The sequence below is a fragment of the Lepus europaeus genome, chromosome 5, assembly GCF_033115175.1.
Source record: "Lepus europaeus isolate LE1 chromosome 5, mLepTim1.pri, whole genome shotgun sequence".
NCBI lineage: Eukaryota > Metazoa > Chordata > Mammalia > Lagomorpha > Leporidae > Lepus > Lepus europaeus.
This window is the reverse complement of record NC_084831.1, coordinates 877115-903602: the sequence shown is the minus strand read 5'-3', so window position 1 is coordinate 903602 and position 26488 is coordinate 877115. Positions and strand designations below refer to the sequence as shown.

The window sequence follows — 26488 nt, the reverse complement described above, 5'->3', positions numbered from 1 at the left end:
CCAAGGCCGTTGGCGGGCGGCGCTCTAGGCGGAAGGACGGAGCGCCGGAAGTGCGTCACGCCCCGCGCGCGCGCAGTAGCGCCTTCTGGCTCCGGGCCCGCGCGCGCTCCGCGCCGGAGATTGTACTCGGCCAGGACCCGCGCCCTGGGACACGCCCCCTGCGGCCAGGGGCCAATGGGAAAAGGCTCTGGCGGTTGCCAGGGAAACCCACCGCGGCAAGATGGCTGCGGCCGGCGGCGGCAGCGAGCGCCGGCCCCCGCCGCGGGACGGTGAGGGCTCGGCGACCACCGGTCTCCCCGGGCGGGCGGCGCCCCGTGTCCCTGCGCTGTCCTCCGTCCGCGGCGACGGCGGCGAGGGCCTGGCCGCCCGGCTGGGGGGTGGGCGCTTGGTCTCGCCCGCGCTGTCCGCGGGCGGCTCCGGCCCTCGGGACCCGGCCTGGCCGCCGCGAGCCGTGGCCGGAGAAGCCCGCCGGCTCACCGCGCGCGCCCGCTGTCCACTCGCAGGCTACGGTGTCCGCGTGTTCTCCAACGCCTTCTTCCGCTACGAAGGCGAGTGGCGGGGAGGGAAGCCGCACGGTAAGGACGGCGGCGGAGCGGGAGGGCTGCCCACGCGTGACCGCGCCCCGCGCTGCCGCGTCTGTGGGTCGGGCCCACGCCCTCCGGGATGCTCACCTTGGCTCTCGGTGCACCTGCGCGCGTGAGAGCCCGTGGTGGGCAGGCGCCCCTGGAGGTTCCCCTTGAGCGCGGGGTCCCCTGCCACTCTGGGAGAAAGCGGGGTGCTCTGGGCGCGCGGCTCAGGCAGGTGTGCAGGGGGCGGGTTAGACCAGCGAGGGGGAGGCCGCTGGGTTTCCCCCTTTTAAAAACTCAGGTTTGGTTTATTTGTAAAGCAGAGAAACAGGTCTTCCAGCCGCTGGTGCACCCCCCAAATTCCTGAGCCAAAACCTGCCGCCCCCCAGGAGCAGAAGCCAGAGGGGGAGGGCAGGGGGCTGGGGGCCCAGGAGGGGGAGGGGGCTGGGGGGTTCTGAGGGGAAGCCGGAGGGGAGGGGGAGGGGATCTAGGGGGTTCTGGAGCGCCCAGGAGGGGGAGGGCTGGGGGGGCCCAGGAGGGGAGGGGGAGGGGAGGAGGAGGGGATCTGGGGGCGTCCAGGAGCAGAAGCCGGATGGGAGGGGAGGGGCTGGGGGGTTCTGAGGGGCACAGGAAGGGGAGGGGTTGGGGTTTGCTGTGGGGGGCCCAGGAGGGGTAGGGGGTTCTGGGGGGCCCAGGAGCAGAAGGGGGAGGGGGCTGGGGGCACAGGAGGGGGAGGGGCTGGGGAGGCACAGGAGTGGGAGGGGCTGGGGGGTCCTGAGGGGGGCCCAGGAGGGGGAGGGGAGTTCTGGGGGACCCAGGAGCGGAAGCCAGAGGGGAGAGGAGGGGAGGGGGCTGGGGGGGCCCAGGAGGGGGAGGCGGAGGGGGCTGGGGGGTTCTGGGGGGGCACAGGAAGGGGAGGGGGGTTCTGGGGACCCAGGGGCAGAAGCTGGAGGGGAGGGGAGGGGGCTGGGGGCAGGCGTCTTCACAGCTGCCTCCGTTGTTCCAATTTCTTTCGTTTTTAATGTTTTCAAGGTTTTTTTTAGATTTGACATTTTTAGGTTTATTTCAAAGGCAGAGAGAGAGGTGTTCCATCCACTGGGTCACTCCCCACATGGCCCCAACGGCCAGAGCTGGGCTGATCCAAAGCCAGGAGCTCCCTCCGGTCTCCCCCGCAGGTGCAGGGGCCCAGGCACTTGGGTTCCTCCCACGGCTCTCCCAGCCACAGCAGGAGCTGGGTCGGAAGTGGACGCTGGCACTGCGGGCGGTGGCTTTCCCGCCACGCCCCAGCGCCGGCCCGGTCACTTCCAACTTACTAGGAAGAGGGACAGAGACAGGGAGCTCCCGAGCGCCCAGCCGGGCTGCAGTCAGGAGCCAGGGGCTCCGGCGGCGTCTCCCCTCCCCGCCGCCTCCCGGGAGCTGGAGTGAGAGGGGGGCGTCCCCGTGGGGTTTCTTGACCAGGTCGTGGGAAGCTGCTGTTCAAAGACGGGAGTTACTACGAAGGCGAGTTTGTGGACGGAGAGATCACGGGCGAGGGCCGCCGGTACTGGGCCTGGTCAGGTGAGCGTCCCACCACCCGTACACCCAGACGCCCCCCAGGGAGAGCGAGCAGCCAGGCCGGCCACGGCAGCTACAGGGCGCCACGGCCCGGGTGGCCATTACGCCGTGAAGGGTCTGGCCCAGGGAGGGGTCCGCCCCCCCCCCCCCCAGGAGACTTTGTGGAGACAAAGATTAGCCTTCCCGGCCTGAGCCTCCCCCTGCCATGCCGGCATCCTGCATGGGCACTGGTTGAAGTCCCGGCTGCACCACTTCCAATCCAGCTCCCTGCTGATGCCCCTGGGGAAGCAGTGGTTGATGGTCCAAGTGCTTGGGCCCCTGCACCCACGTGGGAGACCTGGATGGAGCTCCTGGCTCCTGGCTTCAGCCTGGCCCAGCCCTGGCTGTTGTGGCCATTTGGGGAGTGAACCAGCGATGGAAGATCTCTCTTTCTCTCTCTCTCTCTCTCTGTCTCTCCCTCTCCCTGTCTCTCTCTCTGTGACTCTGACATGCAAATAAATAAAAAAATCTTTTTTTTTGAAAAAAGAGACTCCTCTTCGTCTCCTTTTCCGGTTAAGGCTGCCTCGGCCCCATGGAGCCCTGGTGGGGACACTGCCGGGGACCCCAGGAGACTCGGCTCCACCCTCCTGGGGCTCAGCCTTCAGCCCTCAATGCTCCCCCCCACCTGCTGGCTCGCTCCCCAGATGCCCACGATGGCTGGGATTCGGCCAGCCCCAAACCAGGAGGTGGCGGGGACCCACACGTGAGCCGTCACCGCTGCCACCCAGGTCCACGTTAGCAGAGCCGGAGGGGAACCCAGGGGTGTGGACATCCTGACCGCAGGCCCCACGGCCGGCCGTCCCGGCTGCGGTTGCTCCGTCTCCGTCTCCGTCTCTGACCGGCGTCACCGCCTCTCGCACAGGGAACTCGTACTCGGGACGGTTTGTCTCGGGGGAGCCTCAGGGCCATGGCGTCATGGAGTACAAGGCCGGGGGACGCTACGAGGGGGAGCTCGTCCAGGGCGCCAGGGAAGGTGCTGAGCGGCCGCGGGTGCGGGGGTCGGGGGGAAGCCACCCTGGGGGAGGCCCACCAGGTCCCTGGGTCTGGAGACTGACAAGGCGCCCGTCCTGTGTGGCCTGGAAGTGCCGTCGTCCATCTCCAGAAAGCAGCAGGCGGCGGAGTGGGCTGGGGAGGGGGCTTCTCTCCGCCCCAGACCCCGTGACCCTGGCGCCCTGCTGCTGGGTGGCGGACAGCCGCTGCACTGTGCTCACAACCTGGGGTCAGCAGCTGGACCTGGGCCTGCCCGACATGGTCCCCAAGGTCTTCCCAGCAGCTCGGCTGCCCTGTCCCCCGGCCACTGCTTCTAGACCCGAGTGCCCTGGGAGGGCCTGGCATCACTCAGCACGCCACGCCATGACGTGGACGCCCGGGCGTCTGTGGGATCCGGCTCACTGCTGCCACCCCACACACACACACACACGGGCTCTGAGGGCCAGAGCCGGGCTGTTTCCACCAGCCCCAGTGCCAGGGCCTGTGGCCGGGAGAACAGTCTGGCCCCTGGGGGAGGTCCTGAGCCCACCCAGCTGCCTCTTAAGCAGCCCCCACGTCTAGGGCGCTGAGCAGAGTCCCCCGAGGCGGCAGGCGGAGCCAGGGGTGGGTCTGTCCCTGGCGGGGCAGGAGGCCAAGGTTGTCGTCCCTCCTCCAGGACACGGCTGTCTGGTGGACCGGGACGGACAGGTGTACCGGGGCTCGTTCCATGGCAACAGGAAGCACGGCCAGGGGCACCTGCTGTCCAAGTGAGTGCGCGGGCTGTGGGCGGGGCTGGCTCTGGGGCGAGGTCCCCGCCCACCACTGCCCTCCCCAAACCTCGGGTGGGAGGGCGCAGCTGCAGGAGCTGGGGTTTGAGTGGCAGAGGTGCCGGCCCGGCTCCCCCACCTGACACCTGGGCCCAACGCCGCCACAGCCCGCGCGGTGCTCCCCAGGGCCTGCGTGCCCCCGCCCGTCCCCTCCCCCGGGGCCATCTGCTCAGGGCCTATTTTTGCCTCAGTCAAGGTTGTGGCGGTGGGTGCCGAGCCGGCCGGGGGCGCGGGTCTGAGTCAGCACCGCCACCCGGTGCCCGGCTGAGTGCAGCCTCTGTGCGCGTCCCCTCAGGGACGGCGACAGCTACGATGGTGACTGGGTGCAGGACCGGCGTCAGGGACACGGGGTGCTGTGCCGTGCTGACGGCTCCACGTACAAGGTACTGGAGACGCCCTCAGGGAGGGGCCTTGCCCAGCAGTGTCCCCGAGGGACGGCCACCGGCACAGCTGTATGGGGGCGGGGATGAGCTCCCACCCACGTCAGCTCTCGGGTGGGATGGACCCGGTCCCAACGGCGGGTTCACAAGAGGAAACCCAAGCCGGCCGACACGCGTGCCGGGCATCCCCGGGGAGGGGGCGTGCTCGTCCTACCCCTGAGCCGAGGGCGGCCTCTCGGGGGGCCTGGGCGGGGCGGCGTGTTCTGGTCTCCTCCAGACTCCGTGACAAGAAGGCTGAGGGCTCAGCGGGGCTGCCTCAGCTCCCAGGCCCCTGCCGGTGCCTCCCCGCGGCCCCCGACCTTGCCACCTCCCGGAGCTGAGTGCACGGCTGTGGGCATGCGGCTCGGGCCCAGGGAAGGAGCCTGTGGGCGGTGCCCGGGGCTCCCAGCGGCCCCCTGGGTAAGCTGGTGAAGGCGCCCCCTCTTCCGTCCTCGCGAGCTCTTGGTCACCTGGTGGTCTGAACACTTACAGAGTGAGTGGGGGGATGCAGGCCGCCTGCCTGCTGACCTGTGTCCCCAGCCGGGAGCCAGGCAGGCGGGAGCACACGGTGCAGGTGCCAGGCAGCCCCGAGGCCAGGACGACAGAGCTGGGCGTCCCAGAGCCGGGCAGGGGACGAGGAGGCGCAGCCACGGAGGACGGGAGGGTGGGCGCCGGGGCTCACGTGCTCGGCGGCGTGGACTTGTGGGCTCTGGGCCCCACACAGAGGCCGTCCCCTGTGCTGCTGGGGAGCCCCGGGGCCCGGGGCCCAGCGCCGCTGCACCTGTTGGTTACGGCAGAGCCTGGGGCAGGGCGGGGGTCCCCCCAGCGTCCAGGGGCCTCACAGGGAGAGGGGACAGGTCCAGCCCTTCAGACTGCTGGAGCGCGGCGCTGGTGGTACTGAGAAAGCTGACGTCGCCGTAGCCGCTGTTCTGGTGGCCCGGTTCCTCCAGTGGCCAGAGGGGCCTCGGGGCTCGGAGGTGCAGCCCCTCCCGAGTTGGAGCTGCACGGAAAGGCTGTGGCTGAAGCACAGGGGGTCCAGGGGAGGCCAGCCGGGGAGTGGACAGCACAGGCCCCAGGCTACCTGCCCCGGCGCCCCGGAGCTGGGAAGACATGAGCCTCCCTCCTGCCGTCCCCTGGCGCCCACCGTGGGCAGTGCACCTGCTGCCCCCAGGGCCCAGCTCCCACCCAGAGCACGGCAAGCAAGGGGCCCTGGGAGCTGAGGGCTGCAGAGAGCCCAGCCGCCCCCTCCGTGCCCTGCTTGTGCAAGCAGGCCCCTCCCGACAGCACAGCCCTGGCCAGGCGCTCGGGCGTGGGCCGTGGGAGCCCGCGTGGACACGGCCTGCAGCTGAGCCCCGGCACAAACCGTCTGCCACCCCAGGGCACCCTCCAGCCTGACAGGGCATGGACGGAGCCCCGTGTGCCACCCCCGACACCAGAGTCCTGGGTGCCAGGCTCTGGCCTGTGCCCTTCACGTGTGTTCTCTTTTTTTTTTTTTTTTTTTTTTTAATAGGCAGAGTGGATAGTGAGAGAGAGAGACAGAGAGAAAGGTCTTCCTTTTTGCCGTTGGTTCACCCTCCAACGGCCGCTGCGGCTGGCGCACCGCACTGATCCGAAGCCAGGAGCCAGGTGCTTCTCCTGGTCTCCCATGGGGTGCAGGGCCCAAGCACTTGGTCCATCCTCCACTGCCTTCCCGGGCCACAGCAGAGAGCTGGCCTGGAAGAGGGGCAACCGGGATAGAACCTGGTGTGCCGGCACCGCAAGGTGGAGGATTAGCCTGTTAAGCCACGGCGCCGGCCCACGTGTGTTCTCACACAGCGCTGTGGGGAGGGGAGACGGCACGGAGCAGGGTAGAGCGGCCTGGCCCCACCCCAGCACCAGCAGCTGTCCGGGCCCTGGCTGCCCACTGGTCACCAGCTGTGCAGCACTGGAAAATGCGCCGGGGTGGGACCAGGCTCGGCGTCTCCACCAGGGGGCAGCCCGGCCCCGCGGACCGCCTGCCCGAGCCTGGGCCTGGCCTGCGGCTCGGGCGAAGGCTGGCCAGAGGGGACGGAAATGCCCCGGGCTGAGCCCCTGCCCCGCGGGCTGACGGGAAGCGGCTTCCCGGATTGGAACGGTTTCTCCTGCTGGCGCCAGAGCCGCAAGTTCCACACGAGCCCTTTGTGGGGCCGTGAGCCGCGTCCGCTGCTGGCTGCCCATGGCCCTGTGACTCAGGCCCGCCGCCCGGCTGGGCAGGAGCCCCAGCCGTGTGCTCGGGTGGGCCGTACCCCCGCCTGCATCTGGGCCCTGGCTCTGGGGCTGTGGCCTGCAGGAGTGGCCGGACGAGCAACTTCTTCCCAGCCAGCCCCATGGGACGCTGGACGGGGAAGGGCGTCCGAGGCCCAGAGGACAGGCCAGAGCGTCTGTCGGCCCGCGGGGAGGCCGCCGCGGTTTCCACACCGCTGTCTGTGCGAGAGGAAGTCATGATCGAGTCTGTCGCTGGGCCCCTGGTTAATGAGGGAGCTGGTGGTCCCGCCTGCTGCCAGGCGGCGAGGGGGCGACTCAGAGTGGGCAAGAAAGGGGCGCCCCGCGGAAGGGAGGTGACCGTTGAAGCCGTCCCGGCCATGCTCCCTTCTAGGCTGAGGCCTGTGCCGCCCCGGCCCCCGAGGCCGCCCCTTCCCTAGGAGCCGAATTCCCTCTTTCCGGGCTCTGCGGTGTGCAGGTCTCATAGGCCCCGACCTCCTCCCTCCTGCCCGGACCCAGGGGTGGAGGTGCCAGGAAGCCATCGGTCGGCTCCTCGGCCTCTGCTCTCGTCCTGATGGGCGTGAGCACCAGACGTGAGCCACGCCCACTGCATGTGGCAGCCGAGGGCGCACTTGTCCTTGTCTTCTACGTGGGTAGCACCGGGCTGCTGGCGCCCCCAGGCGAGGCCTCGAACACTCGGTTCTTCCAGAAGCTCTCCCTTGTTAGTGACGGGACCCCGTGCCCAAGAAGGGGACCGGGCACCAAAACCAGCCCCTCCTGGGGACCAGGAGAGGCCCCGTCCCCTGCCAGCCTCTGTGGGTCTCTGTGCTCCCCCCAGCTCAGCCTCAGGGGGAGCCTGGTGGTGCCCCTTGGGGAGGGGTCTGACAGGAGCCGGACGGGGCCGTGGACGCCTCTGAAGGCCACCGTGCTCGGCTCAGGAAACGTGCTGTGTGCACGTCCAGGCGTCTCCGGCCCGCGTGGCTGTGCTGGCTCCCGGCTCCGCGGGCGTTGGCCACGTTTCCCGGGGGAGCCTGCTGTTCGGGGCACCTGCTCAGGCAGGGAGCAGGTGGCAGCCTCACGGGCGTCCTCACCTGCGGGCACCCCCTCCTCCCCCCACCCACCTGGGCTGCAGGAATGCTGCCGAGGGATCCAGAGGCCAGGGCCTGCGCAGCCTCCATGTCCCCAGAGAACAGGCCAGGGTGTGGGGCTGGTGACCCCGGGGGTGCACATGACAGAGGCCTGAGAACTTGGGGTGCTCAAGCTCCCCGGTGGCAGCCTGTGGGAAGTCTGGCCGTGTCCGCCCAGCAGAGCCATGGTGGGGACAGGTCGGGGCAGGGCAGGATCTCACTGGGCGGGGGGCATTGCCTCAGGGAAAGGCTCCCTCGCCCAGGCCAGGGCCTGAGCCAGGCCAGCAGCCCGAGGCGAGCGCGGGGGGCGGTGCTGGGGCAGGCGGCCCCGAGAGCAAGCAGCGGGGCGGGCAGAGGCGCTGCCCGTGACCGGAAGGCGCCCCTGGGCTGGGGAAGGGACCAGTCCTTGCCAGACCGGCTTACTTGTGGTGGGGACGGCACAGGGGCCCCCGGGGGCCGAGTGGCTGTGCCCATAGGAGCAGCAGGAGGAAGTCGTGCGCCAGCCTGGGGGGGGAGGGGGAGCGTCTGCAGGCCGCCCCGCACCACCCAGAGCCGCTGGTGTGGCTGCAGCCGTGGTTGGGCCAAGCAGGTCCCCTCCCTGCCAGCCCCATCTGAGCGGTCCCCTGTTCCACTCGGTCTCATTTTCGTGAACCCCAAGCCAGGTGTGGGCAGCGGGGCCTCCGGCGTGTTCCCGCGCATCTGCCCACCCACCGAGGCCCCCTGGGCTCAGGTGTGCAACACTGATTGACAAGGGAGCCGGGGCTGTCACGTTGGTCACGTTGCTCCCTTGGGTCCGTTCCTACCGACCTGGTGCCGGACCAGAGCTGTGCACACCGGCTCCCCACAACGCTTGCGTGGGCTCCTTCCTGGTGGGGTGGGCCCCTGGTTCCGCGAGGACAGAGCAGCGGCCCCGGCCGCCCAGGCGTCGGTCGCGCTGTGGGCCCTGCAGAGCCCCTCACTCTGTCACCCGCCAGGGGGCTGCAGTGGGGAGGACGTGGCGCAGGAGAGCAGACAGCCGCTGGACAGCAGGACGGTGGCCCGCCGGGGGGAGCAGCTGGGAGCAGGTGCTGTGGCTCAAGAGGCAGGGCCCAGGCAGGGCGCCCCGTGCAGGCCGGAGCTCCTGGGCACAGGTGCGGGCACCTCGGAGCCTCCAAGCAGGGCACAGCCCCACGGTCACACCAGGTGTCGCTGGGGCGGCAGCGAGCTCTGGAGCCGAGTCTAAACCAGGAACCCCTCCAGCTGCAGGCTCACGTGAGTCCAGGGCTGGGGGCCCGGCGCCAGGACCCCAGATTGGGTGGAACGGGCTCTGGCCGCTGAGCGCTGGATGCTCCGGGACTGCAGGCAGCGTGCGGCTCTGCGTCTGCTGGACCAGGGTGACCACACGGGCAGCCCCTCCCCGGAGCTGTCCCAGTGCTGCCGTCCTGTGGGGAAGCCCTCCCAGGCACAGGAGCGCCCGAGCCCCCAGGGCTACAGTCTCCCGCCCGCCCCGGCTCCTCTCCCCGGCCGGGGGCTCTGCCTCTGGAGCTGCCCGTCCTCCCAAGCCTGCAGCAGGTGTCGAGGGGCCTGGCCTCCGCTGCTCCCGGCCGTGGGGTCCCTCTGGGAACGGTGGGGGGCAGGGCGGCGTGCAGCTGCCCTTGGCTGGAGCCCGGGGGCCCTCAGTTAATTTTCCTCGCAGCGGAAGTCGTTCCCCAAGCCCCGCCGTGGTCTCAGATTTCCACGGAAATGGTTTTCCTGCTCTCTTCCATCGCCCCAGGCTCGGCAGGAGGTGGGGCCAGGGCCTTTGCATCCGAGTGAAGGGCGCAGGTCCCGGCCACTGCACGCGTGCGCGTCTGTGCTGAGCGAGCGTGTGGTGCCCTTGTCCCTGGCGACGCGCACAGGCTGCGGTTCTCCCGCTCCGGGGGAACGGGCCCTGGGGTGGGGCCGGGGTGACCGGGGTCTGCTCCGGGGGAACGGGCCCTGGGGTGGGGTGGGGGTGACCGGGGTCTGCTCCGGGGGAACGGGCCCTGGGGTGGGGCCGGGGTGACCGGGGTCTGGCAGAACCGCTGCTGAGGCCACCTCCTCCCCCCTGCAGGGGCAGTGGCACCACGACGTGTTCAGTGGCCTGGGCAGCTTGGCCCACTGCTCAGGGGCCGTCTACCATGGGCTGTGGGTCAACGGCCACCCAGCAGGTAGGAGTCGCCAGCCTGCCTGCGGTTTGGCTGTGGGGCGGGGCGTGGGCTGCCCTGGTCCCAGAAGTCACCGGGGCGCAGTGGGGACCTGGGACGAGTGCAGTCGAGAATCCCGCCCCTCAGAGAAGACAGGGGCCAGTCTGGTTTCCAGAGTGGGCACATGGAGGCCAGGTCAGACCTCAGTCCACTGCCAGCCACGGGGCCTCCCTGCCACGAGTTCTCCCAGCCACGGGGGGTCTCCCAGCCACGGGACCTCCCAGCCATGGGTTCTTCCAGCCACAAGGGGATCTCCCAGCCATGGGGCCTGCCAACTGCATCCCAGCCCTGTGGCCTGAGCGTCTGTGGGGCCGTGGTCACAGTTGTGTTGCCCCCAGTGGCCTCCATTCAGCTCCGTGTCCATGCTGTGCTGTGGCCACGGTGGCCTCCCAGTCAGCTTTTGCTGGGAGCCACTGCTGCAGGCCCCGTCCCACCCCTGTGTCCCGTTGGCCTCTCGTTCTCCAGGGCGAGGGGTCCCCAGGGTTCGTCCAGCCGGGACCTGAGTCATTCGTCCCCACCCTGGTGCCGGGTGGGCTCCCAGAGCCGGCTCTGCTGCGCACTGCGGGTGCTGGGGAGGCCGCGTTCCTAACGAGCACCCAGGCTGTCCTCCAGGGCAGTGGCCACCCCAGCCACACCCTGAAGCCATGCTCTGCCCTCCCCTAGCGCCAGCCACGAGGATCGTGATTCTGGGTCCAGAGGTGATGGAGGTGGCCCAAGGATGTCCCTTCACGCTGACCGTGCAGCTGCAGCAGGACAACGGGGAGGTAGCCCAGAGTAAGCAGACCCGGGACGCCGGGCCCGGCCTCGGACACGGGAGAGGGGACGCCGGGCCCGGCCTCGGACACGGGAGAGGGGACGCCGGGCCCGGTCTCGGACACGGGAGAGGGGACGCCGGGCCCGGTCTCAGACACGGGAGAGGTGTCCCACGGGGCTGCCGACGGCGTCTCAGACACGGGAGAGGTGTCCCACGGGGCTGCCGACGGCGTCTCAGACACGGGAGAGGTGTCCCACGGGGCTGCCGACGGCGGCGCCTGAGCTGGCCTCACACCCAGAGCCCCGCGGGAGGGGCCGGAAGTGTGGGGGTACAGGTGTGTGAGCACACATAGGTGTGCACCTGTGGGGGAGCGCTGTGCACACATCTGTGAGCGTGTGCGCTACGTTCACCCGCATCGGCACACCTCTCAGGGCACGGTGGCCGCTGTGCAGGGCCTCGGCACCTGGAGAGCTGTGGCTGCCCTGTTGGCTCAGACCCTGTGCACAGGCACTGGACGCCGAGCTGTCACGCGTGGCGCGGCGACCTGAATTAACGTGTGGGGGTTCAGCCGCCATCGGCACACGGGTCCGTCTCAGCGAGTCTCCGTCGCCCCAGGAAGAGGCCTTGTGATCCTGCTCCCGGCCTGACCCCATCCCAGGGCCTGGCAGCCGCCAGCCCGTGCCCGTAGGACACGCACACAGATGCCAGCACTGCCGACCGCCCCTCGGCGAGCCTTCCACAGATCCGTGGTCCGCTCTAGGCTAACGTCAGACAGAAGCCCACGTCCGTCTTCTCATGGGGTGCCCAGCTGTTTGTGTTTTAGTTTTCATTTCTTTATTTGGGAAGAAAAGAGACAAGGATCTCTCCCATCCTCAGGGTCGCTCCCCAAATCCTGCGTTGGCCAAGTCTGGGCCAGGCTGAAGCCAGGACCTCAACCCCGGCCTCCCACGTGGGTGCCAGGGACCCCAGTACATGGGCAGTCACCTGCTGCCCCTGGGGTGCGGGAGCTGAGCCGGGGCTCAGACCCGGGCCTCCCACGTGGGACGCAGGTGTCCAGGCGTTGGCTCCACACCGCAGTGCCCGCCCCTCCCTTGATCTTTGGGTCCTGACCTCAGATCCTTGGACTTTGCTGCTCGGTTTTTGGTTTTGGTTTTTGACCCCCAAAATTCTCTGTGCATGGGCTCTTGTTGCCTGCGGAGCCTCCTCAGGGGCTGGGGGCTCCCGTCCAGCACTTGCCACTGTCCCCGTCACACAGCCGTGCCGTGGGCGGCCTCCTGTGGCTTGGCCCTGACGATGTGACGGTCCCCCCGCCCCACCCCAGCACACTGGCCACCTGTGTGGCTTGGCGTTATCAGTCCCTGGGGAGTCACAAGTCCCCTCCCAGCTGGTGGTGCCCAGACGTCGTCCAGTGGCCCCCACACAGCGCCGCCTCCTCCGGGAGCCCAGCTGCGCTTCGGGTGCCGTCGCCCAGGCCCTGAAGGCCGGCACTGGGCTTGCTCTTAAGAACTTGGTGTTTTTGGCCGGCGCCATGGCTCAACAGGCTAATCCTCCGCCTAGCAGCGCCAGCACACCAGGTTCTAGTCCTGGTTGGGGCGCCAGATTCTGTCCCGGTTGCCCCTCTTCCAGGCCAGCTCTCTGCTATGGCCCGGGAAGGCAGTGGAGGATGGCCCAAGTGCTTGGGCCCTGCACCCCATGGGGGACCAGGATAAGCACCTGGCTCCTGGCTTCGGATCAGCGCAGTGCGCCGGCCGTGGCAGCCATTGGAGGGTGAACCAACAGCAAAAGGAAGACTTTTCTCTCTGTCTCTCTCTCTCACTGTCCACTCTGCCTGTCAAAAAAAAAAAAAAAAAAAAAAAAAGAACTTGTTGTTTCCAGCCCTGTGGGAGCACTGGGGTCCACCCTGCAGTGTGCTGTGGGGCTGGGGTCCCGCCTGCATCTCTGGCGCGCTGGTGTCCTTTTGTCCCAGCCACTGTTCCCTGAGTGATGACCTTGGCGTGGAGGATGCTGGTGTCAAAAACCGGCTTTGTCCGGTTTTGATGGCCAGGGAATGCTGACCTCATAGAGTGAGACCAAGAAGAGCCACCTCCTGTTTGCTGGTCCACTCCCCGGTGGACGGCTGCAGCAGCCAGGGCCCCAAAGCCAGGAGCCGGGGGCTTCCTCCGGGTCTCCCGACCACTGGGACCACCACCTGCTGCCCCCCAGGGCGCCCAGCAGCAGAGCCGGAATCAAACCCAGGCGGCTCGACCTGTGCGTGGGCGTCCCGGGCAGCGTCCAAGGGCACCGCCAGTGGACGCGAGCCAGGGCTCCTTGAGGTGTGCGTGTCAGGGGCCGGGAAGCTGCTGCTTCCGTGCCTGGGGTCGAGTTCCAACTCCGCCTGCACCTGCTCCCCACCTGCACTCCCAAACATCGGGCAGCGGCGGGTGACGGCTCAGGCACCGGTCCCGGGTGGCGCTCCTGGCTCCTGGCTTTGCAGGCACGCAGGGATCCACGGGGATCCAGAAGATTCATTCTCTCTCTCCCTCTCTCTCTCTCTCTCTCTCTCTCCCTCTCTCCCTCTCTCTTTTCCTCCCTTTCAAATAAATAAACTGATCTTTTTCAAAGGGAGAGAAAAGTGTGTTGTTTGATTTCCAAACACTTGGGGATTCTCAGCCTGGCCCAGCCCTGCCGTGTGGCCCTCTAGTGAGTGACCTGCGCAGGGCAGCGCTCTCTCCAGGCTGACCGGGAGCCAGGAGCTCCACCTGGGTCTCCTGTGTGAGGGGCAGGGACTCGAGCACTTGGGCCGCCCTCTGCTGCCTCCCAGGCTGGGGCCGGCACTGTGGTGTAGCTGGTGAAGCCGCCGTCTGCAGCGCCGGCATCCCATATGGGCGCCAGTTCGAGTGCCGGCTGCTCCACTTCCGATCCAGCTCCCTGCTAATGCACTGGGAAAGCAGTGGAAGATGGCCCAGGTCCTCGGGCCCCTGCACCCACGTAGGAGACCTGGAAGAAGCTCCTGGCTCCCAGGTTTGGATCGGCCCAGCTCCGGCCGTTGCAGCCATTTGGGGAGTGAACCAGCGGATGGAAGACCTCTCTCTCTCTCTGTCTCTCTCTCTCTCTCTGTCTCTCTCTCTCTCTCTGTAACTCTGCCTTTCAAATAAATAAATACATCTTAAGGAAAGCAGCAGAAGCAGGTGGCTGGGACTTCCCCGGGCGTTCTGAGGCCGCGTGGGCTGTGGCGCCGACAGCCCCCGCCCGCCCGTCGTCTCCGCGTTCGCGCTGCTTCTGGTGACAAACCTGCCGGTGCTGCCTGGTGCGTTGTAGCAGTCCCTTTTTCAGAGAGGTGTGTTTTTAAAAACTTTCATTTATTTGAGAGGCAGAGAGAGACAGCCAGCCCCCATCCACCATCACCTACAGCAGCCAGGGCCGGGCCAGGAGCTGCTTCCAGGGCCCTGTGGGCGGCAGGGACCCCAGCACCTGCGCCGGGAGCTGGCTCGGGAGCCCGTGCGGGCTGTGGCGTCCCAGCGCCCCCGAGCTGCCCTGCTGGTCCGCCGGAGCCCTTTCTCGGGCTTTTCTCGTCCCCGCTGGTGTGAGGCCACGCGACGTGGCTTCTTTCTCTCCCTCGCTGTTCTGGGCCTGGAGCTCCTTCGTCTGTGGGGGGACCGTTTTCAGAGAAGCCGGGCGTTTCCGGCCGCTCTCGGTGTTGGGGCCGTGGCTGTGGCTGTTTCGGGGTCTCTGCGCCGTCAGCCCCAGGAGCTCAGCTTTGCTCTCCGTCCGTCATCTCCGACCCCGCCGTCCTTGTGAGCGCGGCCCCTGAGGCCCCCACGGTCACTGAGGCGCCTCCTGCTCACGGCCACACTCCCTGCGCCCTCGGCCAGCCCGGTGCTGTCCGTCAGATGTCAGCATTGTGACGGGCGCCTGTCAGGCGCGTGGGATGGCCCTCGGCCTTGCTCTTGTCACGTCTGCCGGCTGACAGGCACAGAGGACAGGACGTGTGAGGCCGGCTCCCCACCGCCAAGGCTGCTCCTTCGCGTTCCCCCCTCGCACCTGTGCTGCTGAGGGTCCCTGCACCCCCCAGCCCGTGCCCAGTGCCCCCACACCCCCAGCCCGTGCCCAGTGCCCCCACACCCCCAGCCCGTGCCCAGTGCCCCCACACCCCCAGCCTGTGCCCAGTCTCCCCTGTACTCCTAGCCAGTGCTCAACCCCCACACACACCCCCAGCCTGTGCCCAGTGCCCCCACACCCCCAGCCTGTGCCCAGTGCCCCCACACCCCCAGCCCGTGCCCAGTCCCCCCTGTACTCCTAGTCAGTGCCCTACCCCCACACACACCCCCAGCCTGTGCCCAGTGCCCCCGCACCCCCAACCTGTGCCCAGTCTCCCCTGTACCCCTAGCCAGTGCCCTACCCCCACACACACCCCCAGCCTGTGCCCAGTGCCCCCGCACCCCCAGCCTGTGCCCAGTCCCCCCTGTACTCCTAGTCAGTGCCCTACCCCCACACACACCCCCAGCCTGTGCCCAGTGCCCCCGCACCCCCAACCTGTGCCCAGTCTCCCCTGTACCCCTAGCCAGTGCCCTACCCCCCCACACACCCCCAGCCTGTGCCCAGTGTCCCCGCACCCCCAGCCTGTGCCCAGTCCCCCCTGTACTCCTAGTCAGTGCCCTACCCCCACACACACCCCCAGCCTGTGCCCAGTGCCCCCGCACCCCCAACCTGTGCCCAGTCTCCCCTGTACTCCTAGCCAGTGCCCTACCCCCCTACACACCCCCAGCCTGTGCCCAGTGTCCCCGCACCCCCAGCCTGTGCCCAGTCCCCCCTGTACTCCTAGCCAGTGCCCTACCCCCACACACACCCCCAGCCTGTGCCCAGTGCCCCCGCACCCCCAGCCTGTGCCCAGTCTCCCCTGTACCCCTAGCCAGTGCCCTACCCCCCCCACACCCCCAGCCTGTGCCCAGTGCCCCCACACCCCCAGCCTGTTCCAAGTCCCCCCACATATACCCCCAACCTGTGCCCAGTCTCCCCTGTACCCCTAGCCAGTGCCCTACCCCCCCACACACCCCCAGCCTGTGCCCAGTGCCCCCGCACCCCCAGCCTGTGCCCAGTCTCCCCTGAACCCCTAGCCAGTGCCCTACCCCCACACACACCTCCAGCCTGTGCCCAGTGCCCCTGCACCCCCAACCTGTGCCCAGTCTCCCCTGTACCCCTAGCCAGTACCCTACCCCCAACACACCCCCAGCCTGTGCCCAGTGCCCCCCACACCCCCAGCCTGTTCCCAGTCCCCCCACATATACCCCCAGCCTGTGCCCAGTCTCTCCACACACCCCAGCCCATGTGCAGTGCCCCCCATACTCCCGGCCCCTGCTTGGTCCCCCACAGCCCCTGACCTGTGCCCAGTGCCCCCCAGCCACAGCGCTTTCTCTCAGCTGGGGGGGTTTCAGGGTTCCACCTCCATCCGTCCCCCACTGTGCACCTCGCCCTGCACAGTCAGCTGCAGAGAGAGAAAGAGAGAGAGAGAGAGAGAGAGAAAGAGAGAGAGAGAGGTCTTCCATCTGTTGGCTCATTCCCAGGTGGCTGCAATGGCCAGGGCTGGGCCCGTGTGAAGCCAGGAGCCAGGGGCTTTATCTGGGTCTCCCACGTGGGTGCAGGGCCCCAAGCACCTGGGCCATCGTCCTCTGCTTCCCCAGGCCGTGAGCAGGGGGCCGGATGGACGTGGAGCAGCCGGGACTCGACCAGCGCTTCTGCATCCGAGGCTGGCGCTGCAAACGGCGGCTTCACCGGCTGTGCCACGCGGGCCCCCCGCCGCCTCCTACAGCCTGAGCGTGGCCCCTTTCTGTCCCGAGTCAGAGCCCCTCCTCCCCAGCCTCGGCTCCCTCTCGGCCCCCACTACCCGGCCCCCCGAGTCCATGCCGATAGGAGCCCGGTGCTCCCTGGGGGGGTCACCAGGAGGAAGCCCCGGGCTTCAGGTGACCTCTCCAGGGACCCTCACATGGGAGCCACACAGGCCTCTGTCCGAATGTCCTCGACCCACACAGTCCCTTGAGTCTGGAAGCCCAGTCCTGGGGGCTGGGGCCGAGTCGCCCCCCTGCTGCGTCCTGCCTGCCCTGCCGTAACCACGCCGCTCCCCACCTGCTGCCCAGCACTCCTGTCTGTTGGGGCCTCTGCTGGGCGTGGTGACCCGGGGGGCCTGCCTGCAGCCTGCGGGTCCCTGGGGCCCAGGACGACCAGCAGCACGGGGCACCCGGGGACTGGCCGGCAGGAGAGCCGGGTGCCCCGCGACCCACAATCGGAGGCCGGGATCCAGGACTGAGCTGTGGGGGGCAGAGGTGTTGGGGGGTACAGGGGCCTCTGCAGGGCTCGGGAGGGAGCCGAGGGACCCCAGCCGGGGTCTCTGCACCCCTGGTTAGGAGGGGTCACGGGGTCACGCCCAGTGCAGAAGACGCCCTCCACCCAGAGCTCCTGGCCCAGTGGGACCCCCGCCCGCGGCCTCGGGCCTGACGCCCGCTCCTCTCCCCTCCCCGAGGCGAGAGTGGACGGCTCCTGAGCGTGTCGGCGGGCGTGAGGTACGTGCAGCTCCCAGCCTTCTCCGAGATCAGCTTCTTCAAAGTGGACAGCGAACTCCACCCGGAGACGCCCGTGGAGACCCCGCTGTGAGTGCCGGCGACCCGGGCCGGGGCGGGGGACGAGACGTGGGCAGACACCTTCCTCCAGGGGGTCCACGGCCGTGCCGCCCACAGGGACAGGCAGGGCCGGCGCACAGCCCGCCGTCCCCTCCTCCTGCCCAGGCGTCCCCGAGGGGCTGCCTCAGCTCCGGAACCCGGCGTGCGCTGTCCAAGCCCCCAGCCTCTCTCGGGTCACGGTCATTCTCGCCATGGGCAGAGGCTGTGGCCTGTCCTGGACCTGGAGGGGCTCCTCCTGGGCCTGCCCCGCGTGGCCCTGGTGTCCCCTCCGCCCCACGCCCGCCGCCCGCCAGGGGAGCCGCGTGGGCACCGGGTGCTGACCTCATCGAGGCTGCTGTCCTGTTTCCTGTTTTTCTCTTGCCCAAAGGCCCCGGGAGGGTCCTGGTCGGGCCGAGCGGCTTCCCTGGGAACGCCCCTCCCGTCTCGGTTCTGGCTCTGCCAAGTCCCCAGGAGGAGCCCTGTGTCCCCCAAACCCTGGCCGGAACCCCCAAGCTCAGCAGCGTCCCTGAGGGCTCTGGGCCACGGTCCTTGGGCGCTCCGGCCAGGGGGCCCAGTAGAGCAGGTCCCCAGGCAGAGCGAGGCACAAGGCGGTCAGCGGTCAGCAGCACCGCCACGGTCAGGGTCCCCGCAGACCCGGCCGTGGGGAGCCCCAGAGCTCACAGCCGCAGATTTGGGGTGCACTCGGGGGCCGTGCTCCTGGCCAGCACAGCACGGAGTGACGCTGTTGGAGCCGGAGGGACATCAGGGCAGTGGCCTGGGTGCCCCTTCTGTCCCCGCAGGAGCAGCCGAGTGCTGACCGCGGCTCCCCGGGTCCCAGGCCGGGCCAGGACCACCTTGGCCCCTCCAGCCCCAGCCCACTGTTTGCTTCCAGGGGCTTCCAGTGCATCTCCTACCCTCTGTCCTGCTCCCGGTCACGGGGGCCGGGGCCCAGAGCCGCCACAGAAGCCGCCGGAGGTGACGCCCTCCCCACCCAGGGAGACCCGGAGCCAGCGCCAGACTTGGGGGCATCCCACGGCCAGCAGGACACCCTGGCCGGGCCGCCCGGTGAGTGCAGCCTCAGACCGGGACGCGGTGCAGGGCCAGGCCGGCGGGGGGCGGGAGGCCAGGCAGCACAAGTCCCTCACTCACAAGTCCGCCGCCCACGCGTGGCTCCGGCCGGGGCGCAGGTCACACCGGGCAGCTCCAGTGCCATCTGCCGTGAGCCTGGGCGCGCTGCTTCCGCCTCTGACAGGCCAGGGGCGACCTGGGTGCGGACAAGGCCTGTGGTCAGCCTGGGGATGGCTGCTGCTGTCCCCGGCTGGCCCGGTTTGTTCGGGGAGCTGTGGCCACGGGTGCTGGAGCACCGCCCCCAGCCCCTCCTCTGCCCCAAGGCCAGGCAGGGGGATCCGCTGCGGAATGTTCTGGAGCGACTCACAGAAGCAGGGTGCTGGGGCGGGGGAGCTGGTCCGCTGGCCTCAGGTTCTTGGGAACCTGGCGCCTTCCGGTCCGGTCCCTGCCACCGCCAGTGGTGGAGGTTCAGTGGCCGGGGTCCCCCCCCCCCCCCGGCAGCCTCAGGCACACGTGGGTTTGGGGCCCTCACGGGCTCTGGCCAGGACCGACAGCTGGGGTCCCCCGTCCCCTCAGTGACACTGGGCTGGGGAGGCTGGGAGGCCAGGAGCACGGGGCGGGGGGGCGCCCAGGTCAGGCCAGGAGCCTCCTGTGCAGGGCGTGCTGGGGCCTGTTCCTCCCGCGGAGTGCACGCCCAGTTGGCCTCGCCCAGCGGGGACTGTGGGAGGGGCCGGGCTGCACCCCCACCCCCGCCCCGCCTCCACCTAGGTCCGTGGGCAGGTTCAGGGAGCCCCGGAGGGCGATTCCTGGATTTCTGCGTGAGAACACCGTCCACCTGGGGAGACAGCCCAGCGAGGGGGCTCCATGGAAACCTGGCAGGAGCGTGGGGTGCGGCCTGCTCTACCGCCAGCCCCCACCCCGGCTGCCCCACTTCCCATCCAGCTCCCTGCTGATGTGCCTGGGAAGGCAGCGGGAGAAAGTGCTTGGGCCCCTGCACCCACGTGGGAGACCCGGATGGAGTTCAGGGCTCCTGGCTTCGGCAGGGCCCAGCCCTGGCCACTGTGGCCATTGGGGAGTGACGCAGTGGATGGAAGATCTCTCTCTCTGTCTCTCTCTGTCTCTCTCTCTCTGTCTCTCTCTCTCAGTAACTCTGCCTTTCAAGAAAAAAAAAATCCTAAAGAGAGAGAGAGAGATGGACGCAGTGGCCCAGGTGTGGCGAGAGTGGACCCTGCCTTGGGTCCAGGCCTCTGGGGCCTCCCGGGGGGATGCTGCAGGGGGCATGGGGTGCAGGCCTCGGCCTGCTGGCCGAGGAGGACAGGGCCCTGGAATTCAACCACCACGTGGCTGGGCCTGCCCTGGAAGTGACCGCCAGAGCGCCCAGCAGGACCCGGGCCCCTCGCTGCGGATCGGCCGGCGGTGCAGGGACGAGACACAGAGGGGAGTGCGTCCCCCCGCCCGAGGCGGCGTCCACGCTCAGCCTTGTTCCTGGGAGGGGCTGTTCCCCGGCCTGGACCCTCGCCAGCTGCTCTGGTCACGTCACAGCACGCTGACTGCGCATTCACAGGGTTATATTTAGTCTCCGAGCCTGTGTGACGCCCACCACAGCCCTCTCTGTGCTGGCAGGGGCGTCTGCCCGGCCCCCGCACGCTGCGCCCAGAGCCATAAGGCAGGTGCTGGTGACGGCCTGGGCCCTCCCCGCCAGCGCCCCCGTCCTGGCTGTGCGGCCACTCCCCTCCCCGTGCTCCTCCTCGTGGCGTCCACCCAAGACGACCTTCCAGACCAAGGCGGAGGGTGACGGGAGCCAGGGGGCTCCTGGGGCCGCACGGCCGAGTGGCGAGAGCGGCTGTGTGGTCACAGGGACGTTTGTGCGGTGAATCCAGAGGGAGCCCCCAGATAGGGAACGAGATCCTGCTGAGACTGGGCCTGGACCCCATGCAGGACGGGGTCAGTGCAGGGGCGAGGCTATGACCTGGGATGGGGTCAGTGCAGGGCTGAGGCTGTGACCTGGGACGGGGTCTGTGCAGGGGTGAGGCTGTGACCTGGGACGGGGTCAGTGCAGGGCTGAGGCTGTGACCTGGGACGGGGTCAGTGCAGGGGTGAGGCTGTGACCTGGGACGGGGTCAGTGCAGGGGTGAGGCTGTGACCTGGGACGGGGTCTGTGCAGGGCTGAGGCTGTGACCTGGGACGGGGTCAGTGCAGGGCTGAGGCTGTGGCCTGGGACGGGGTCAGTGCAGGGCTGAGGCTGTGACCTGGGACGGGGTCTGTGCTGGGCCAGGGTGAGGCTGTGATCTGGGACGGGTTCTGTGCAGGGCTGGGGTGAGGCTGTGATCTGGGGCAGGGTCAGTGCAGGGGTAAGGCTGTGACCTGGGACGGGGCCAGTGCAGGGTGAGGCTGTGACCTGGGACGGGGTCAGTGCAGGGGTGAGGCTGTGGCCTGGGACAGGGTCAGTGCAGGGGTGAGGCCATGACCTGGGACGGGGGTCTATGCAGGGCCAGGGTAAGGCCGTGACCTGGGACGGGGTCAGTGCAGGGGTGAGGCTGTGGCCTGGGACGGGGTCAGTGCAGGGGTGAGGCTGTGACCTGGGACGGGGTCAGTGCAGGGCTGGGGTGAGTCCATGACCTGGGACGGGGTCAGTGCGGGGCCGGGGTAAGGCCATGACCTGGGACGGGGTCTATGCAGGGCCAGGGTAAGGCCGTGACCTGGGACGGGGTCTGTGCAGGGGTGAGGCCGTGACCTGGGACGGGGTCAGTGCAGGGCCGGGGTAAGGCCATGACCTGGGACGGGGTCTGTGCAGGGCCAGGATGAGGCTGTGACCTGGGACGGAGTCAGTGCAGGGGTGAGGCTGGGACCTGGGACGGGGTCTGTGCTGGGCCAGGGTGAGGCTGTGACCTGGGACGGGTTCTGTGCAGGGCTGGGGTGAGGCTGTGATCTGGGACGGGTTCTGTGCAGGGTCACTGCAGGGTGAGGCTGTGATCTGGGGCAGGGTCAGTGCAGGGTGAGGCTGTGACCTGGGACGGGGTCAGTGCAGGGGTAAGGCTGTGACCTGGGACGGGGCCAGTGCAGGGGTGAGGCTGTGACGTGGGATGGGGTCAGCATGAGGCCAGGGCCAAGTCAGGGGTGCAGAGCCCAGGGCTCGGGGCAGGACGCCTTCCATACCCTCATGGTGCCCCCACCTGGGTTCTCTGCACACAGGGCCGAGTGAGCCCACAGGGGAGGGCCGGGCACCACCCTCCTAGGCCGGCCGGAGCAGCACGCAGGGAGGCTCGGCCTCCGCGTCTGCCCGTGCCAGCAGTCTCCGTGGACCCCGGCATGGACGGCCCCCCGCGGACCTGGCCTGGAGCCGGCAGAAGCGGCAGGGAGACGGCCAGGAAGCTTCCGGGCTGTCGGGGGGGGGGGGGGAGGGGTGCGGTGAGCCCAGCCGGATCTCGCCGCTCAGGGACGCTGCTGGGGCCCGGAGCCTGGAGGGTCTGGGTGCGGGGACCCTGATGGACAGCTGTGCGGTGCTCATGCGGGGTGGACGGTGCCCCTGTTGGTGGGAGACAAACTCGGGCTGGGGTGGGGTCTTCTGCAGCTGCTCTGTAATTGGGATCATTTTTTTTTTAAAGATTGATTTGTTTACTTGAATCAGAGAGAGAGAGAGAGAGAGAGAGGTCTTCCATCCGCTGGCTCACTCCCCAAAAGGCTGCAACGGCCGGAGCTGAGCCGATCTAAAGCCAGGAGCCAGGAGCTTCCTCCAGTCTCCCACGTGGGTGCAGGGGCCCAAGGACTTGGTCCACCTTCCACTGCCTTCCCAGGCCATAGCAGAGAGCTGGATTGGAAGTAGAGCAGCTGGGACTCGAACTTGCACCCAGCTGGGATGCCGGCAGTGCAGGCGGCAGCTTTACCTGCTAAGCCACAGCGCCGGCCCCGATTGGGGTCAAGTTTAAAGGAAAAGAAAGAACTCCCCTCCCCCACCTCTAAGAGGATTCGGCTGCTGACCGTGCTGTCTACTCTGTCTGAATGCTGGGGAGGACCGTTGCCCTCGGGGCTCCCGTGGAGCCCAAGGCCAGGAGTCCCTCCCCCTGGGGTCTGCACCAGCCCCCACCCTGCACTCTGCACACAGCCCACGGGGGCAGCAGTTTTCCCATGGGGAGAAGGGGGGCTCTGTGGCACAGGGCAAGGCCCCTTTCAGAGGCCACAGCCATGCCCGGGGCCAGTGCCCCCCCGGCCAGCCCGCCCCCAGGCTGGAGGCCACGTCCCGGCCCACATACTCGATGGGAAGCTGTGGCCTAGATGTCCGCGCCCGCCTCCCCCGTCTCGGCCTTGGTGGCTCCGTCCACCTCTGCCGATGCTACAGAGGCCGGTCCAGAGGAGGAGAAAGAAGCGGCTAGGACCACTCAGCGGAGGACCGGCCGGGCACAGGGTCTGTGTCCGTGGGCACAGCCGGGACGGCGGCCCCGGGTGGCTGCGGCCAGGGCGCTGCAGCTCCGTCCTCCCTGCCCTGCTGGCCCTGACCCGGGGCTGCACTGTGCTCAGACATTGACGGTGACAGTGAAGCAAACTCAGGGTTGCTGGCAGCTCCGGGCCCTAGGCCCCCATGTGGCCCTCGGCCCAGGGGTCCATGTTACCTCCCTGGGGACTGCTGGCCTCACCCGGGGCCTCTCAGGCACGGCTCCCATGGGTCCCAGAGCCCATGCGGTCACCCCCATGCCTTCCGCCCAGGTCTGTCCATCAGCGGCCACCGCCCGGGGCCCCAGACCACAGCCGGTGGTCAGGGTGTCCTTGGCTCAGTGAGCAGGGCTCAGGGCTGTCGGGGCCCAGCTGTGGGCCTTGTGACCCAGATGGCGCCTGGGGCGTAGAGAGCTCGGAGCGGGCAGGAGGCGGCTGCCAGGACCCTGGGCTGCCGTCGCGGCCTCCAGGCACTGAGGGGAACGCAGGGAGCCCCTGGGGTCCGGACACGCACAGGTGCAGAGCTGGCCCAAGCCGGTGGGCTGGCGGTGGGGAGGGGCAGAAGCAGACCTGCGGGGGGGGGTGGGGCCTGAGGACAGGAGTGTGGTCTCCCTGCAGCTAGGGAAGGCGTGGCCTGGGGGCTGGGCCAGTGCCGGGCCCCTCCTCAGGAAGCCGTGGCCCTGCCCTCACTGGCCCGTGGCTCCTCCACAGGTGGGTCACAGTCGTGGCCACGGAACCGTGTCTGCCTGGGTCCCTGAGCCACCACGACCCTGGGAGCCTGGCGCAGGGGACAGAAGCAGGCTCGGGCACCTCGCTGCCCACCGGCCGTGCAGTCACTCTAGAAGTGACCACCTCTGGACAAAAGCAAACCTGGCCTGGGCCCGGCACGCAGGGTGCGGGTGCTGGGAGAGGCGCCGTGTTCCCCGCACCATGAACTTCTGCTGCGGGGGCCGGCCCTTAGGGTTGAGCGCAGCCGGCCTGGCGCGGGCAGTGGGGTGGGGCGGCGAGGAGGCTGTGGCACACACAGGCCCCCCCAGGGAGAAGCCCGTCCTGCACGTCCACCCTGGGAGCACAGGCCGTGTCCTCAGAGCAGCAGGGCACCCACTGGAGCGGTGTCCCCGGGGTGACAGAGTGGGCGGAACCCACAGGGAGAGCGGGGACCTGGCTCTGCGGGGGCTTCCACACCCGAGGCCCCACGCCTGGAGGCCTGGGCGGGGCACGGCTGCGGGGGGACAGCACCCCCAGGAGGGATGGCCCAGCTGCCCGGGGGCTCCCGAGGCCTGGGGACGCCCGCCTGGCCCTGCACGGCCCTGGGGTCACCGTGATGCCTGCGCCCCGTCCCGGCGGCGTGGCCACGCAGTCCACTCCTAAAGACTAATGCGCTGTGTCCGGTCACCTCCAAGCGGGCACACAGCCCCTGAGGGCCAATAACGCTCGGCCATTTGGAGTTCACTGGAAGGAGATGGCGATTCTGACTCCTCCTGTGGTGCCCCGCCTCCTGGCCGTGTCCCCGCCCCCACGAGGTCCCTGCGTCTCCCAGCCCGCGTCCCCGCCTCCGTGCCCTACACAGGTCACTAGGGAGCCTAATTGAGTCGCTGTAAAACGATAATTAACGGCCATCTCCACTCGGAGCGGGCGCAGCCCAGTCCCTCTCCCGGGCCACAGTTGCTGAAGTGGGAAATCACCCCCCCCCAGAGGGAGCCGCGTCTCGGGCCCCCGAGCCCTGCTGCCCCCGTCGGCCTGGCTGGGAGGTGGCCCACGCTGGACATGCACCCAGCGTGGCCGCAGTGGCAGGGTGAGGCCAGGGGCGGGCACAGCTTGTCCCAGCTGCAAATGGTGGCGCCCTGGCCCCAGACGGTGGCCCTGGAGCAGCCCACAGAGGGGGATTCAAGAGGGACCCCTGGAGGGGCTCCCGTGGCGGGGGGGATGGAGTAGCCGGGTAGAGGAGCAGATCCAGGGTTTGGGGTGCAGGGCACACTCCAAGGACCGTGTCTGCAGGAATCCGCGTGGGCTTACGTCGCCGGGAAGTGGTCAGGCCACACCTGGGACCGGGGACGCTGAGCAGACCAAGTAGGGCCCTGGTGTTGGGGTACAGGACACAGACCATGGGCTTGGGGACCCAGGTCCTCCAGGGAGCCGTGCACTGAGCCCGATGTGGCTCCCGGGCCGGGGTGGTCCTGCATGGCTACGGCGAGACGGCCTGGGCCCCTCTCTGGCCACGCCTTCCCCGAGGCCCCAGTGCCCTGCGGGAGGCCCAAGCTGTCAGCTTTCTGGATGCTTCCTGGCCGGACCCCACCTCACAGGTTCTGCCCCCAGGTCTACACGGGGGGTGGCTGGGGACAGCAGCCTGTGCCTGTGTGGATGCTGCCCCATGAGCCGGGCCACAGCGGCAGCTGGGGAGGCGCCGGCGGGGGGCGCGCCCACGGGGAGGGGCCGGGCAGGATGTTTCTCCATGTGACCAGCGGCACCGACAGTGAGCAGCGCCTGGCTGCCCTGCGGAGGCAGGCAGAGGGCCAGGGGGCCCACACGTCACGTCCAGTAAGGGCAGTGCCAGCGTCAGGCGGAGAGCGCTGGGCAGGCCTGGGTGTGGACGCTGCCGCTGTTGTCACCACAGCAGAAATCCTAGGGGTCGGGGACACGGACGGGGCGGAGGCTGCCCGGGGCCTGGTGGGCTGACTTGGGTTTCACGTCTGAGACAGGAGACCAGCAGGTGGGCTGGCTGGCGTGGGGAGCCCGGTCAGTCTGTGGTCTGGGTGTGGAGAACTCGCGCACTGAGCAAACCTCGGCCTCGGACCAGGTGGCCCCAGCCCCGGCCCCTGGCCCTGCCCGGCCCCTGGCCCTGCCCCTGTCCCTGCCTCCCTGGCCCTGGCCCTGCCCCAGCCCCCACCCCTGGCCCTGCCCCTGCCCTCCCTGGCCCTGGCCCTGCCCCAACCCCCGCCCCTGCCCCTGCCCTGCCCTGGCCCCGGCCCCCTTTCGGCTGAAGCCCTTTCTTGCTGGGCTCCTCTGACTTGAGACAAAAAGGGTCTTGGACCACAGAGAAGTCCCGCCTGCACGGCCAGCAGCTCCCCCACCATGGAGGTCGGGGGCTCCTGGGGCCCCACGCCCTCTTTCCCTCCCATCAGCTGCCCGGGGAGAAGGTCAGCAGGCGGCCCTGCTCACCCTAGGTGCGCCCTGGTTTCCCGGCAGCCTGCGGGGTAGGGGAAGGGGCTGGGAGGGCAGGCCCCGGGCATGGTGTCCGCCGGAGCCTGGAGCCCACTCCCAGGCGGTCACCTTGCCGCCCGTGCGGGCCCCCGCCCAGCCTGGTGGGACGTACGGGTGCTTACAGACAGAAGCTCTGCCGTCAGCAGCGCGGCTCCCGGTCACTGCCCAGGACACGGCGAGGGCGTCCTTGCTCAGCGCGGCTTTACCACACGCGTGAGGACGGGTTAAGACGCCCCGGAGACACATCACGGCCCGGAGCCCGAGCTCCCAGGCCCCGCTGCCCCGCCAAAGCTGGCTCTGAGGAGGGACGGGGATGCCTCTGGCCACCGGGCCCCTGCCTGCCCCTGGGAGACCCCCGAAGGGGCCCTGCCTGGGGACCCTCGCTCGGGCAGACAGCACAGGGCTCGCGGCCTCGGGCTGTCTCCGCTGTCTTCAGGGGGGTGTCACTGCCCCGGGGGCCGGGGGACCCCTCACCCAGCCCCT

At 69.2% G+C, this 26488-nt stretch overlaps 1 protein-coding gene across 1 annotated transcript in view; it reads left to right on the top strand.

Annotated features, from left to right (window-relative positions):
- Window positions 1-220: 220 nt before the first annotated feature.
- Window positions 221-26488, top strand: part of MORN1 (MORN repeat containing 1) — a 36087-nt gene continuing 9819 nt past the window's right edge. Inside the window, exons 1-10 of the mRNA XM_062193317.1 lie at window positions 221-269; window positions 504-575; window positions 2025-2123; window positions 3022-3132; window positions 3805-3895; window positions 4251-4338; window positions 9793-9889; window positions 10589-10699; window positions 17173-17299; window positions 18201-18373. Of these exons, the coding sequence (XP_062049301.1) occupies window positions 221-269; window positions 504-575; window positions 2025-2123; window positions 3022-3132; window positions 3805-3895; window positions 4251-4338; window positions 9793-9889; window positions 10589-10699; window positions 17173-17299; window positions 18201-18373 (1018 nt within the window). The remainder of the gene's footprint in view (window positions 270-503; window positions 576-2024; window positions 2124-3021; window positions 3133-3804; window positions 3896-4250; window positions 4339-9792; window positions 9890-10588; window positions 10700-17172; window positions 17300-18200; window positions 18374-26488) is intronic.